The 17442-nt window shown below is 31.8% G+C and overlaps 1 protein-coding gene across 5 annotated transcripts in view; it reads left to right on the top strand.

Moving 5' to 3' along the window:
• The window catches only part of Nos (Nitric oxide synthase), a 203947-nt gene that overhangs the window by 136666 nt on the left and 49839 nt on the right, over positions 1 to 17442 (top strand). For all 5 annotated transcript variants that reach the window (XR_013004646.1, XR_013004645.1, XM_076397284.1 and 2 more), the window contains exons 5-7: positions 2191 to 2303; positions 2365 to 2533; positions 4604 to 4778. Coding sequence is in view for 3 of the 5 variants with exons in the window: in XM_076397284.1 (XP_076253399.1) it covers positions 2191 to 2303; positions 2365 to 2533; positions 4604 to 4778 (457 nt within the window). In the remaining 2 variants the exon portion in view is untranslated. The remainder of the gene's footprint in view (positions 1 to 2190; positions 2304 to 2364; positions 2534 to 4603; positions 4779 to 17442) is intronic.

The following is a 17442-nucleotide window of genomic DNA, read 5'->3' on the forward strand; positions in this document are numbered from 1 at the left end:
TATTTCAGACACATTATTTCATGTTTGCAAGGGTATGTTCCCATCCCTTAAATCAAGTGCAACTAACGACGATTTAAAATTCCCTTTGCCGGCATATAAAAGGGTTATTTCGACGTCGTATATTTTACATTAACGTCTAAAATATTTCATCAAAATAATCGCACTTACTCTAGAATATTTTCCTTTAGTTGGTAAGTTACCAGTAACATTCACAATTTCAATATTTATCGCCTTTGTTGTTTCATTTTGTTAAAAATATATGTGTTAATATATATATATATATATATATATATCAAGGCAAGCAGGTTGGCAACACTGCTTCCGTGTAATACGACGGGTATATATTACTCAGTTTAAATGACAAGTCTTGTAGCTTATATTTCAATGTACTAAACGCTTTAACGAGCAAAATATCACAAGATATACAAACATGGCAAAAGATCATCCGCAAAATAGAACAATGAACAAAACCCCAAGTATACTGATAGAGGCCGACGAACATTAAAAAGAATTGTGGCCAGACAATATAAAACGACCATGGCAACAGTGAACACTCACTTAATAACAATTAAACAGTAAAACTGTTTTCATACGAATAGCATGGTGAGAGCTCCATAAAGTTAACATTTAACAACCCTTTATAACGAAAGTCAATACTATGCTACCAAAAAAGTGGCGCAACAATAATAAAACCTTGACTCTCGATGATTAGAAGAATACCACATTGGTTTTATGAATCATCGTTTACATTGTCATAAACGGGCGGGTTAATTTATAGAAATTCCAAAAGAAACCAACAATCCAGACCTAGTTCCTACAGTAAAGTATGGAAAAGGTTCGGATTTAGGCAATGTCATGCTATTCAGCTGGTCTTCTTATTCACATCACTGGATGGATAACATTGTCATATTCCAAGATAATAATATGCCCATATACAGGGCCAAAGAGGTTCAATCTTGGTTTGAGGAGCATCAGAATGTCATCAAATATCTTCTCTGGGTAGCACAATAATCAGGCCCCAACATAATTGAACTATTATAGGCAGTTTTAGAGCAAAGTGTGTAACGAGCAACTCCATTTTCAATATCGATAAAGTAATTTGCGGGTGTTTTGGTAAAGAAATGAGACCGTATTCAGTTAGAAACTATTCAGACACTCTATGAATCTATTTCGTAAAGAATCTCCTGTATATACAGAGCAGATAATCAATATTTATATTTTATTTATATATTAATGTCGCAGGGCAGTGTTCTTGGCCCATTGTTATATCTATTATATACAGTTGAACAACCGACCTCAAGAAACACTACTGTTGCAACATATGCTGATGATACAGCGGTTTTATCATCATACGAGGATCCAATATCAGTCACAAGAAACCTCCAACTTCATCTTAATAAAGTCGAATTGTGGTTGAAAACCTGGCGTATCAAAGCAAATGAGACAAAATCTACCCATGTGACATTCACCCTTTGTAGAAGAACTCCTCAGTAAAATTAAATAATCATGAACATCCACAAGCAGCCAATGTTAAATATCTTAAATCTCAAATTAATATCTTAAAAATCGCAAATAGCTTGAGCTTAAACTAAACCCAAAGTATTGACTGATAGGTCGTAAATCTAAATTATTATTAGATAACAAGGTTTTGCTGTATAAGTCAATACTTAGGCCCATTTGAACCTATTGTATTAGCCCATCTAACATAGCTATCCTCCAGAGGTTCCAGAATAAAGTATTATGAGTCATCGTTGATGCCCCATGTTACTGTAAGAACTGATTAATAGACACATAGAGTGAGATTCAATAATCTAATAAGAATAGTCTTTAGAATGAGTTAGGATATTATTTTTTCAGCTATATTTATCGGCGTGACCAAAGCCTTTGTAAAATGTGAACTTACAAATATATTCAATCTAACCAAGACAAAGTTCTTTGTAGCATTATTGCAGTTCGTGTTGTGATTAACTTTGTCTTGGTTAGATTGGATATTTTATATCCATATTTATTTATATATATATATATATATATATATATATATATATATATATATATATATATATATATATACTAAATTAATATTTACTTTAATTTTAATAATTACATTAAAAGTCCCAAACGAAATCCTACATAATTCGAAATAATTAGTGTATTACACAAACACCTTCTAATGAACACTTATGCTTTCAGGTCGGCCATTACCATATTTCCCCAGCGAACAGATGGGAAGCATGATTATCGTGTTTGGAACCCTCAGCTTGTTAGTTACGCTGGATATCGCCAAGCTGACGGATCAATTATAGGTAAGAAAGAACTAAATGGGAGATAAACGGCTTTTGTATTGTACACATGTTACTTTTTCAGGTGATCCAATTAACGTCGAGTTTACCGAACTTTGCCAGAAATTAGGCTGGAGAGGCAAGGGTACAAGATGGGATATATTACCATTAGTTTTGTCGGCAAACGGACATGATCCCGATTATTTCGACATTCCGAGCGAGTACATACTTGAGGTGCCCTTAAGTCATCCGACGTATGTATAAATGTTTTTATTCTCTCCATTCTATTTAGAACAGTCGGAGCTAAAACATATTTGAGTAATTTTAATATATTATACTGTAACAGATCAATTGAAAAGTCGCCGGCCTATCATAGTAAAACATATTTGGGAAAATTACTATTTTATTCAACATAGTTCCCTTCAAGGGTGATACACCGATTATAGCGACCCTCCAACTTTTCGCTACAATTTTTGTAGTACGATTTGTCCTTAGCTTCAAAATAGGTCTCAGTTTCGACGATCACCTCTTCATTCGACGAAAATTTCTTCCCGGCGACCATATTTTTGAGTCCTAAGAACAGGAAATAGCCGCTGGGGGCCAGACCTGGATAATACGGTAGATAAGGAAGCAATTCGAAGCCCAATTCATGGATTTTTGCCATCACTTTCACTGACTTGTGACACGGTGCATTGTCTTGGTGAAGCAGCACTTTCATTTTCTTCATATGCGGCCGTTTTTCGCCGATTTCATCCTTCAAACGGTCGAATAATGCTATGTAATAGTCGCTGTTGATGGTACTTTTTTTTCCAAGGTAGTCAATGATAAGTATTCCATGCGCGTCCTAAAATACAGACGCCATAACTATGCCAACCGACTGTTGCGTTTTCCCACGCTTTGGGGCGGTTTCATCGTGTGCAGTCCACTCGAATGACTGTCGATTGGACTTCGGAGTGAAATTATGACGCCATGTTTCATCTATTGCCACATATCGATGCAGAAACTCGGGTTTATTTGGCTTGATTATCTTCAAACACTGCTCCGAATCATCAACTCGTTATTTTTGGTCAAAAGTGAACTAGCACGACACCCACTTTGCACAGAGCTTTCTCATACACAAATATTCGTGACTGATATGTTATACATGTTCAGCTGATATCTTTAGAGGGTCTGCCATTTCATTCAGTTTCAATTTACGGTCATTCAAAATCATTTTGTGGATTTTTTAAAATGTTTTCGTCGGTAACAACCTCTTTTAAGCGTCCACTGCGTTCACCGTCTTTGGTGCTCATTTCAGCACGTCTAAACTTAGCATACCAATCCTTGATGGTTGATTTTCCTAGGGCAGTGTGCATAAACTCGGTATCAAGCCAAGTTTTTGCTTCAACTGTATTTTTCTCCCTTCAAAAAGCGATATTTTATCAACACACGAAATTCCTTTTTATCCATTTTTTTCACAATAACAAAAGTTGCTTCACTCAAAATGCTATAATTCACAAAGTAATGATCCAATACCTATCAAATTTATACATGTATCTTTTAAAGGTTGGGGCTAACCTAAAAACATATGGATTTAATTCTAGTAGCACCATCTATGTGTCAGGTCAGGGACTTTTCAATTGGCCTGTTACATCCCATTGCTCCTTTATGTTAGACTGTGATGATGACTGAGATTATGACTCCGACATAATTAAAACCATCAACTCTAAAATTCGTACTGTACTCAATCTCTTCAATAATACATGTATTTTTCTCGGCTAATAATAATTCTTCTAAATTCTTGGGTGAAAACAGGCAACAACTTGACAGTAGGATCTTTCAAGAAGTCTTATCTAAAGAGTCTATTTACAAACAATACATAAACGTTTAAAAACAAATATATTTCTAGCCCTGATTTAATCCATTTAATATATAGCCTTCCTATTTACCAGCAACCTTTCTTTCAATTAAAAAAAAACATTTTACTATAGCTCTAAAATGCTTGATTCTATCAGATTAATAATTATTACGATTTTAAGAGAGGTTATAAATACTTTAAAATAACAGAAATTCGAGCCAATTTAACGTCGGTAATAGTCAGAAGTAAAATACAAGTGGAATAAACTTCCAACAAAATTCTATATACCATCTCGTTTTGAACAGTTTTAAGGAGCCTCGGACAATTAGTTAGATTTATTTCAAGATTACCATCTGCGCAGAGAGCAATAAAACTACTTCAGTATTAAACTAATTAGAACGTAATGCTTTTTTAACGGTCTATTCTTCGTATTTGACTCACTATTCTATTATAAGCTTAATGAAATCGAATATGTTTTACGTTTCAGGCTGGATTGGTTCGAGACTCTTGGACTGCGATGGTATGCACTGCCCGCCGTCTCTAACATGATGTTCGACTGTGGAGGCTTACAGTTTACAGCGGCACCATTCAACGGATGGTACATGAGTACCGAGATCGGATGTAGGGATCTGTGCGACCCTCAGCGTTTGAATATGTTGGAGGTAAATGTTAATGACAATGCAATTTAATCAACTTTGCCAAATGCAACAGCAAATTACACATGTTTGCAAAAAAATGTAAGGGCTTTGTAAGGGATGGTGACTAAGAGTTTTGTGACTTTGTGTTTTTGGGTATGGTTAATCCGAAAATGACTTCCATTCCGTCATAGGACAACACGTGTCCTGACAATTTAGCTAAATATGTTAAACGAGTTAATACATTAAGATAAAACAAAATCGAGTTGAAACGTAAAATTTTAAATATACATATTTTTGTGATTAATAGACCTTAACTAGCCCAAATACTTTATTTTTACAAATGCAAATATTTTATTTTCTTAGTGGGGCTTCTCTTTGTAAATTTTCGCTTATAGAAAAATCTGAAAGGTTGCTGAAATTTTTCTTAGTACATTTCCGGAAAGTAGTCGGAGTGGGTATAATAAAGGTACTTTCAAACTCACTAGGCAACTTAAAGCTTGAAATACTTTTACCATCCTTTTGACGATTTGTTTACATTTAAGATATATATGATTGTCTAAATATTTCTCTAGAACCTTCTTAAAACTAATACACCTTTCTTTTTGACGATTTTGTAACAAAAACAACTTCCTCCACCTTCGCTTGTGATAGGCCTGAACACTTCGAATCCAAGCATTTCAACCAATCTCCACTCAATCCCAACTTTATGCGAATCGGTGGTGAGAAAACTTTATGTGGAGGCACCATTGTTTCTTAGAGGACGTTCATTGCATCAACTTGAATCTCCCTCGAAGGTCAATTCTTTTTGGTCCAGTGATATGATCGGTTCCTGCTATCACATAAAAGCAATGGAATTTTGTAAATCCAGCTTGTTATCCAGCTATGAGATATAAATACTATCAAAAGCAAAGAAGTTTGGAATGAATTAAAATTAACTCGTCTGTTTTTTTTTCCTTTTTCATATTCATCACTCTAATAAAATCTATTAGAGATCTGGAATTTCGTTTTCTTATACTGAAAGCAAACTTTGAGTCTTTCTCTGTTAAAATTATGTTCACCCGTTTATCTAAAAGTATACGGTGCACATTATTTTTAACATTCTATCGGGAAGATGATTAAATACTGTACAATTAAAAGGTTTTAAATTTATATTTTTTAAAAATATTTGACGAAAATATGATATTATCGACGTAGCGATATCGTGAGCTAAAACGAAAAAGTTAGCTCAAAGAACTACTGACAGTATAATAAAACAATTTTAGAAATACCTTCAATTGAAGGTATAAAGTGAAGTTACAATTTCTCAACTCTTGGTAATACATCCCTCATTAGTATATATAATTTTCTAAAGGCAAATGAGATCAAAAAGATAAACTCATAGATTAACCTATGAGTGCTTTAAATGATTGGTCAAACGTACTATGCGAAGAATGTATATCCTTCAGTCCATGAACTCTAATGAAATCTTGATTAAATAGCCTTAAGCCAATAACTTATTAGGATAATTACATATTTTTTAAATAAAATAAATCACCTCAAATATAAATAATAATCTAAATCACTTTAACAAATTTGTTCTTACTTGGGCAATAAAATTTAAGCAATATATAATCCTAGTATGTTGACCTCTGGTTAATCCTCTCTTAAAAGGGTTGCATTCAGGAGCAATTATTTTAGTGGAGTTTCGACTATCAAATAATTAATCAAAGAAAAAAAGTATATGGTTGTGTGTGTAGCTTCTTTCGGAAAGGGATAAAATTCCAAATTTAAAAATAAATATTTCATATTTTATATGGTTATTAATATGAATAAACATACCTCAACTTACAACAACAAAACACGCCGTAACGATTATAAATTTCTTTGATGGTTAATCCAGTCAGTTTGGGATTTTTAACATTATCAAACTTTTTTTTTGAAACTGCTCAATAGTTCTTCGAAGTAAAACGATTCTATATTTCTTATGTGTCTACCCGGGATCACAACACTTGTATTACTAACTTATACATACTAATGAACTAATAACTTATTATCTAAAAGTTATAAAAATCTAAATGAAGTGCTCCTTAAGCTAGGCACACTGAAATTGGTGTCCGAAACAAAAAGGCACTATAGGGACCAGTCGGATCCCGTCGCGGCTCATAACATAGCGATTAACACAAGTAGTAAGTTAAGAGTAGCGACATCTACTACACTACTACACATTGGACGTCACGAAACATTTTCCCAAATTTCCCTATAAAGTTAAATCTCTATTTCTCTATAGGAATAACCTATAGGAATTGAAGCCTAAAACCGCAATTGTGTTGTATCGTATTAGATCTTAAATGCATCCATTAGAAGTCCTGAGACATTGAATTTTTTTCCACATTATTTTCGTTTTCAGTATACCAAAACACATAGAAAACAGTTGAAAATAATCAAACAGATTTTTTGTTGCAGACCTGTGTTCCTTAACGATACGTTGTTTAATAATAATTTTAACAAAAAAATTAAAATACTACACTGAAGAATATATATTCACGAATTTGTAAAAACAAAACAATTAATTCGTGTTCATGATACACAATAAAGCCGTGCTTTTTTGACTTGTTAATTAAGCCTGCTAATTAAAAATTGAATAGCGAGTTTATTTACGGTGGGTAAGATTGTGTTGGAAGTTAGAATTATTAATATATACATGTCCTACCCTTTTCGCTAAACATTTACAATTTAATTCGACTGTTTTCTACATAAGAAAACTTTTTGAATAGTAACAAAAACAGCTTATTTTTTCTTTTGTATATTTTCAATAAAATATATGAATTTTAAAATTAAATTATAATTGTTTAAAATTGCTATAAATACTATTAGAGTTTACAGAACAATAGATTGTTTAAAAATTGGCCTCTTCTTTTTAAATTTAACTTAATAGGTAACAGCTCAATCACAAATTATTTTTACTCTTTTCAAAAATTACTTTGTAAACTTTTCCATTATTTTCGGTAAAACTATATACTTTAAATGATCAAAACATCCTTCAACGTATAGATAAAAGTGAAAACTACCACAAATATATAATTTATACATATTTAAAATCAGAAAAAAATCAGGAATTTTAAACTCATTTAATTTTTAATCAAATATCTTGTATTGAGAGTATTAGAAAGTCATTCTTTAAAAGACGTATAATACGATTTTCTATATGCATTGGAAAGTTGAAGTACAAAGGAGACATATCTTTTAAGCTTGACTGATTTTGAAAGACCATATCGTTATCAAAACTAGTTCAAAAAATTGTATAATCACAAAACCAAGCATCCTAACAGGTTAATTGAAAAGTCCCGGTCTACCATAATAAAACACATTTTTTTGGCAAAATTAGTTTTTTTTAGTCAACACAATTCCCTTCAAGGGTGATTGAAACTTTTTGATATCATTTTTGTAGTACGATTTTTCCTTTGCTTCAAAATAGGCCTCAGTTTCGTCGATCACCTATTCATTCGACGAAAATTTCTTCCTAGCGAGCATTCTTTTGAGATCTGAGAACATGAAATAGTCACCGGGGTCCAGATTTGGAGAATACGGTGGATAAAGAAGCAATTCGAAGTAAAATTCATGGATTTCTATCATCGTTTTCACTGACTTGTGACACGGTGCATTCTCTTGGTAAAGCAGTACTTTCTTCTCCTTCTAATGCGACGTTTAATAGTCGCTGTTAATGGTGCTTCGTTTTTTAAGGCAGATAATGAAAATTATTCCATGTGCATCCCAAAATAGAGACGCCATAATCTTGCCAGCCGATTGTTGCGTTTTCCCACGCTTTAGAGCGGATTCATCGTGTGCAGTCGACTCGGATGACTGTCGATTGGACTTCGGAGTGAAATGATGGAGCCATGTTTCATCTATTGTCACATTCGGCACAAAAACTGGTTTATTTCGCTTGATTATCTTCAAACACTGATCCGAATCATCAACTCGTCTTTGTTTTTGGTCAAAAGTAAACTCGCGCCGCCACACTTTGCGCAGAACTTTCTCCTACCCAAATATTCGTGAATGATATGATGTACACGCTCAGTTGATATGTTTAAAGTATCTGCAATTTTATTCAAATTCAATTTACGGCGATTCAAAATCATTTTGTGGATTTTCTAATGTATTCGTCGGTAACAACCTCTTTTGGGCGTCCACTGCGTTCACCGTTTTCGGTGCTCATTTCACCACGTCTAAACTTAGCATACAAATCCTTAATGGTTGATTTTTCTGGGACAGTATCTGGGAACTCGGCATAAGCCAAGTATTTGCTGCAACTGTATTTTTTCCCTTCAAAAAGCAATATTTTATCAACACGCGAAATTCCTTTTTATGCATTTTTTCACAATAACAAAATTTGCTTCACTCAAAACGTTATAATTCACACAGTACTGGTCCGACAGCTGTCAACTGTATACACGCATCTTTTGAGAGTTAGGGCTAACAAAAAACATATGGATTTAATTCTAATAACGCCATCTATATGACTGGCCGGGGACTTTTCAAATGACCTATTATTGATGACCTGGTATAACCTAGTATGACCTATTAGTGTTATTCAACTTACTTCTTCAAACACTGGTTTCAATTTCTTAGAAACGTATGAAAGAATGAGCATGTACAGCTTAGGAAATATATTTCGATTTTAATTGAATTATTTTTTACATAAAATACACATAATTTGTCATCAGAATATTTACAAAACGGACCACCATATTAATTGAATTAACTTAATAAATTTACGATTAATTGGCTACAAATAATTTCTAATATACAACAATATGTACGAATTTCCAAAAACTCCAAACTGATTCTAATACACAATAAAACCGTGGTTTTTTTTGACGTGATAATTAATCTTATTAATTAAAATTTCAATAGCCAGTTTATTTATATCATTTTTGACTGAATTTGAAAGGAACATGATTAATATGTACAAACCGTATTGTCCTTAAATATTTACGATTTAAATCCACTGTTTTCTTTGTCATATGAACACAAAAACACAGCGCTAGTTAATTAATTATTATAAAGATTATGTTTAAAAAATGCAAAAGAACATGAATATATATTATTTTTTGGAAACGCTCAGGTTATTAAGATGATTTATACGCTATATTCAGCTTAACTGTTGAGAATAAATCGGTTATGGTATTTTTGCCCCATATCCCGATAAAAAAATGGAAATGAGATAATTAAATCAGAATTAAAAGTGGAAATACGTGCCGGATTTTACACCTTGAATATTTTCGAGTGTTTTAATCATTTTATACGCATATATTATTACTTTTATACATAACAAATGTTGATATTTAGAGAACTTAAATACAACACATTAGCAAAACGTGTAAATTAACAATTAGTATATATAGTCATTTCAAAATAGCAGTGACACGGGAAACGTCGCAATGTTGCCGCTGCTACTCTGAGTTTTAGTACATTTAGGCTCTGACATATAACAAAATTTTAATATAAATAAAATAATTGAAGAAATATTCTATTAAATATAATTTATTTTAACATTATAGTACAACAAATACATTTATTATCTAAGAACTTATAACTACAATTAATTTTACAGCCACAATAATTTATAGGTTAGTGTTGTTTTAATATATATACTTTGAGCTTTTTTCCACACTAGTATCGGTAGGGTTCTAGATGCGTTTTTGTATGTAGTAGTATCCCCCGAAAGCCTAATCCACTTAATTAACAATTATATATCTGAATAATGTATTTTACTTTCATTAGAGAGCTTATTTATGTTTTACGCTTAGTTCTTGTTTCTTTCGATGCAATGTATCCTTGTTACTATCTGTATACATCTTTTTCGATAAAACTACATTTAATCACTCCATCCTCGTTAATACATTTGCCATATCTGCAAAGCAGTTGGTGTTATTTCTCTACTCATACATACGTTCATGTATATTCTGAACAATAACACAGATGATCATAAAGCTTTCACCTTCTATAATACAATTTCCTACAATTAAAGTATATTAACTGTATACTGACCTTTAGTGGTTTCCTCTTTCATCATCCAGTCTTGGTAATCGTCAGCATTGTCATAAACCAACATTCATAAAGTTTTATCTAATCACAGATACTTTCAAAAATATTAGTCAAGTTAATAACCAAGCTGTTTATTTCCAATCTATTAAAAACTTGCTCAAGATTCTACCATTTGTCAATTTCTTCTTCAATGTGTCTGATCGAGCTCATACAAACCGAAGATGTTATTTTCGACAATGCCTCTTTCCATAAATCCATAATAACTACTGTAAAGTCACCCTTGGACTTAGAGAAACACTAATTCTGCACTACGAATAAAACCATTCCTGTTTCCGGCATGAAGAACTATATGTCTGCAATGAATAAATGTTATGACTAAAAAAAACTAATCAATAATTATTCCAACGTTTACCTTTTTTCATGAACCTTTGTTGTCTTTATACTATATTTATTATCATCTTGCCCTGCGCAACCCAATGTACCATTCTGAAATATGCATGGTTCTTTTAAATATATAAATTGATATAATTATTCCTTGATTTTGATATATGTTTTTAAAAATTGTATTCTTTTAAAATCTATCTGGAAGTTCCATTAAACCCTTTCGTGGGTTATCTTTACAACACTTAAGATAGATTATCCAACAATGTATGAACGGATGTTCTACATCTCTCAAATAGGTGTATATGTTTTGAATCTTTGTGGATACTTTCCAGACTAACAATTTTCTCTGAAATAATTGAATTAAATTATGTTTCGATTGAAAAAGCTACTTACTGTTTCATACATTTCGTATATTTGATCTCTGAAATACCAAGACTGATCCTGATTCGTCGTCACCTGTTTCGCATAAACACGGTTTCTTTTAGGCGTGTGCAGCTGCATGGCGCAAAAAAATATTTTTTACAAAAACGGCGGCGATTTCAAATTTATTAAAACAAAGCGTTAAAACAGCGTTTGCCGGTTTATAACCCGTAATTATAATATTTTGAAGTTTCCAGAAGTTTGACAAACGGACAACTTTTGCAGCCTCATTTCGTTACATGTTCGAACTTTTCTAACAACATTCTATCTCTTTTTAAATAGAATAAAACAACAAGGATAATATTGTCTGACTGTAAGACGAATTTACAACTTTAGACAAACATATATTGACACTCGTATCACTGCTTTTTTGAATTGACTATAGATCATAAGCATGAACGGAAAAATTTGAAAAACTTTACTAAGCAGCAATTAATATTTCGTTATAATATAGTCAATGTAATAACACCGATGCTCTCTACACTGTCACATTCAATCATTCTGAAATTTTCCTGAAAAAATATAAACATTTTAGTACTGTTTATGACGCATAAAGAGACTAGAAAGAAACAAACAATATGTACTATATGATCGACTAGCTCAGCGCATGCGCACTTAGGTAATAACGTTTCAATCCAGTTTGGTTTTGTATGCTATTTTGCCTTTATAAACCAATATTTCGTTGAGAAATAAATTTAGTCATTTATCAATATTGTTTATATTATTATTTGGTGTGTTTCTCTTTAAAAAGGGATAGGAATTATTGGTACTTTAAAACAATTAGTAGGATTGAAAATTCAAAAACATGTTTAAATTTATTAATATACTTTTGACGTGCACTAAACTTGAAAAAGTGGGTTCTTTTAGGGGGTTTCAACAGGACTTGCGTTATTTCCTTGTAACTTCACATTTTTGATCTAGTAGCATCCACTATCTCATCAAATAACATAAATATGCTTTTTAATGATGTTTTTAAATATCCACTATGAACAATGACACTAATATTGACACATATTACAAACTATCAGTCTTAGATTTGTATGGACGTTTGTTCTTGACATTCTCTGCAATTATGTAAACATGTATATCATTCAGCATCTGGAATACTTCCTATTTTAATTTTAGTTACTTTTTTAAGGAATATTTTAAGGAATAATTTATCAGTAATATATGTAAGTTATATTTTATGAAAGCTTACTAAACAAAAAAAACTACTATTTTACTTAAAAAACTATTTTATTTTACGGAAAGGAAAGACGACCTGTTGAACGTCGATACAAAACGACATTGAGAGTTCTTATCTATTAGAAAACAGACTAATCCGTCTCAATTGTTCTCCATTCAGGTAGTTTTAATCCAGATGGCCAGATAGTCAGTGAAGTCCTTGAATGATTCGGTAACAACATTTATTTTAGTGTCAGCATATTTTATATAGCTTGGTGGTCATATTTTAACTCAGTTTATACTGCAAACAGTATCATAGAAAATACATAGAGGCACAGTGCGCTATTATTATAACAATAGTAATTTATAATTGGCTAAATTATCTATTTTAGGGAAATCATTCCTTTATTACTATTTTAAGTGGTATATATTTATAAACTAAATTTGTCGTCTCAGTCTTGCTATTACTTTAAATTTCCTTTTTGATTACCAATCAAAAACTAGTGATTTGTTATGATTTCATCAAAAATTCACATTTATATATAACAAACTTATGTCATGCTTGACAAAATGCTGAACAGATCAGACTCAAAATCAAAAATCTATACTGGTTAATTATCACAACCATCTTAACCAACATAAAAGAGCTATAGTTTATTAGACAAAAATAAAGCCTATTTTGTGTTGATGTGCATATATGGCATTGCATTAAAACGTTCAAATTTAATAAATAAAAAAAAAGATTTTCAAGTTTAGTTATCAGTAATTATCTCTACATAACCAACCAAAAACAAATAGACCTGTAAGTTATTGAGGATTTCGTCTTAAAACATAAAATGGTTACTAAATCACAGAAAGTCTTATTAATAGCTTTACAACAAGTAGTGTGATTTTGTTTTAATTTAGGAAATATATACTGATGTATTTATCCCGCATTCGTCTAGCTTGTGTATGGTAGAAATAACAATATTAATAAATTAAATTCTTACGTTAATATTGTACTGAGCATAACTAATGCAAATTAATAAGAAATGCATCACACGTATATAAAAATAAAACAAATGTAAGGAAACTATCTCAAAAGCTCTTAAATAATCTCAAGAATAAGATTATTTTCAGAACTATAACAATACAAAATATTGTTACATACATAAACCATACATATTCTTTCTCTAATTTTATGTGATTAACAAAAATAATAAATGAAGTAATATATTTTAATATATAAACAGAGAATATATGAATAAAACAATTCTAAAATTGATCTTTGACTTAGCACACTATTAGGTAATTTATTTTTTACAATTTAGAAATATATTAAAGGAATGTATTTAGAATCATTAAATTAACTATTGATCCTTCAAAATTTAGGTTCAAAGTATAAAATGCCATATAGTAATACATCTTATTGCATTAATAGTTAACTTTAATATATAATAATACTTAATAATGATCGATGCAATAAAATGTTTACAAATTTACTGTTAATAATTTATAATTTCCTCTACTTGCCTTATGTTATGTGTCCCATCTATGCAAATTATGTAGTTAGATTCATTTTAACTACTGTATATTTGCATTAATTAATTTATGTATTCATACGGTTTTTATTTTCTATCCATATTTCTTTTCTTTTATTGCAAAAACAATAGAAACATCAGACTGATTAAAAAAAAAATTATTTCTTTACATAAATTTTAAGAAAATTGCATAATTTTTTGCTTATTCGATGACGATGTCACCGTTGCAGATAGCTCATCTTTAATTTCTCTTCTATCGCATTCGTTTATCTATTGCTCTCTACTTTATCTTATGCCCCACGTAGAAACTAACAACTCACCAACAAATGAGGAATTAGTATTCTATGCTATTTTATAATTTTTAATATTCTTTGCAACATCCATTTTAACTCTTGATGCAAAAATTAATATATATATTATAAAAGAGATTGGTTTGTTAGTTGCATCATGACGTCAAACCAAGTAGTGATCCAGCGCTACCAAAATAGAGTTATTCGATTATCTTATAGGTTATCAGATTATTATAGGTAGAAGTTATCCAAGATTTCGCCTTAAAACATAAATAATTGTACAAAATAATCTATCATTGCTGCTGTCATTCCTGTTGTTAGGATATTCATCATCTTATTCGCCTTCTTGAAACAGGTTACCTTAATTAAGTTAATATAATAACATGCCGATGATATATGGTGATACATATAAAAATTAAATAAATAATGGGGCATCAGCCAGGTATTTAATTATTAATTGCCCATCGCGTAATCGAATTAATTAGAGGGCTCGTTATAAATAACAAAACGTAATTACAAATTGATTTGGATTTAATTTAGGCGTACAATTTGTCAGATTAGGGGCTTAGCCAGTTCTGAGAAGCACCCTTTTCCGTTCCGGTAATCCTTCACTTAAATTCCGCGCAAGAAAAAAAACTAAATAAATACGGTAAAACATTATTTTGATTGAGATCAAATTGCCTCCCGTCTGGGGAATGATTTTAATTTTGTTTTAATATTGGAAAAGTATATATGGCGTGGTGCCATATTTTTTGGCGAGAGGTAGATGCAGCGCTAGAGTAAAATTAAGAGGATATATTTCCTTGATCCGTTTTAGATCTTACAGTAACGTAGATCATGCGCTCTTACCAGGGGCAATGTCTGGTGAATATGGCAGATTACGTTGACCGGATTTTTTACAGTTTTTAACAACTTATACACTATATGATCAAGTAAATATGTATAACATATCAGCATCAAATACTATCAGGGACTTAATATTTTGAGAGGTTTATTGAGTCGCAAGTTATTTTTGTTTATAATTTTTTGATTATTTATATTTCATCTTCTAACAAAAAACTTGTAAGAAATATGAAAAGTATTTGAATAACCTACACTATTATATATACGTCATCTATTTCAAACGCTCAAAATTTCGATGGCTTATATTATACTATAACAGACAAATTTATTTCTTATATAGTAAAGCCTCCCTTTTACGACCTAAGGTTTATCTGGACTGGACCTACCGCTGGACGTAAGCTCCAAACCACAGTCCCCCGGCTATTAATCCTACCGACTGACAAGTGAGCAACTTGGAGATCATCCCAGAAGACGTCTTGTCTTACCCAGCCTGATTGCGCCCTTTTAGACATTAACAATTATAAGCAGTTACAAATATAATGCGATCATGGTCCAGCAGGTTTCGAACCCACGACTATCGCAATAGTAGGAGGACGTTCTATCGTCTTGAGCACCAACGCAGCATTCGAGATAATTGAAAATGCGTAATAAACGTGATTCGCAATCAGCCAGCCTTAGAAAAGCATTGTTCAATAAAAAAAATTATTGATAAAAAGAAACAAAATATTTTTCATCATTTTTAAAGGTTCTTGCGATCTTTCTGTCGAGCGATCACCTCTTCATTCGACGAAAATTTCTTCCCAGCGAGCATTCCTTTGAGATCCTAAGAAAAGGAAATAGTCTCTGGGAGAGAATACGGTGGATGAGGAAGCAATTCAAAGCCCAATTCATGGATTCTTGTGCATTCGTGCATTTTCTTGGTGAATCAGCACTTCCTTTTTCTTCAAATGCGGCCGTTTTTCGGTGATTTCGTCATTCAAATGGTCCAATAACGCTATGTAATAGTCGCTGTTGATTAGCCCTTCCTTTTTCAAGATAGTCAATGAAAATTATTCCATGCGCATCCCAAAGTACAGACGCCATAACTTTGCCAGCTGACTGTTGCCTTTTCCAACGCTTTGGAGCGGGTTCATCTTGTGCAGTTCACTCGAATGACTGTCGATTGGACTTCGAAGTGAAATGATGGAGCCATGTTTCATCCATTGTCACATATCGGCGCAAAAACTCGAGTTTAATACGCTTGATCATCTGCAAACACTGCTCCGAATCATCAACTCGTTGTTTTTGATCAAAAATAAGCTCGCGCGGCATCCACTTTGCACAGAGCTTTCTCATACCCAAATATTCATAAATGATGTTCAAGTTCAGATGATATCTTTAAAGTGTCTGCTTTTCATTCAATTCCAATTTACGGTCATTCAAAATAATTTTGTTGATTTTTTTAATGTTTTCAGCGGTAACAACCTCTTTTGGGCATCCGCTGCATTCACCGTCCTCGGTGCTCATTTCGCCACCTCTAAACTTAGCATACCAACCCTTGATGGTTGATTTTCCTGAGACAGTGTCCGGAGACTTGGCATTAAGCCAACTTTTTGCTTCAACTGTATTTTTTCCCCTCAAAAAACAATATTTTATCAACATGTAAGATTCCTTTTTATCCATTTTTTCGCAATAACGAAATCTGTTTCACTCAAAATGCTATAATTCACAAACTAATGATCCGACAGCTGTCAAATTTATACACGCATCTTTTGAGGGTTATTAAGATATACGAATTTAATTGTAATAGCGCCATCAATATGTCAAGCCGGAGATTGTTCAATTGACCTGTTAGATAGGTGTTATATAAATGATATATGTGTTTTTAGGTAATTCTTATTTAAAATCAATTCAAACTGATGCTAAAATGTATGTGAGTAACCATAACATTAATGGAAATGAATTAGGCACAATATAAAATATATACTTTTTCTTTAAAAATTGTTCCTAAACTAATAAAATATGCTCAAAATCAAAAATGTCTATATTCAACCATAATTT

Source organism: Rhynchophorus ferrugineus, unplaced genomic scaffold (genome assembly GCF_030347505.1).
Source record: "Rhynchophorus ferrugineus isolate W39M unplaced genomic scaffold, kcgeb_rfMv2 rfM2, whole genome shotgun sequence".
Taxonomy (NCBI): domain Eukaryota; kingdom Metazoa; phylum Arthropoda; class Insecta; order Coleoptera; family Curculionidae; genus Rhynchophorus; species Rhynchophorus ferrugineus.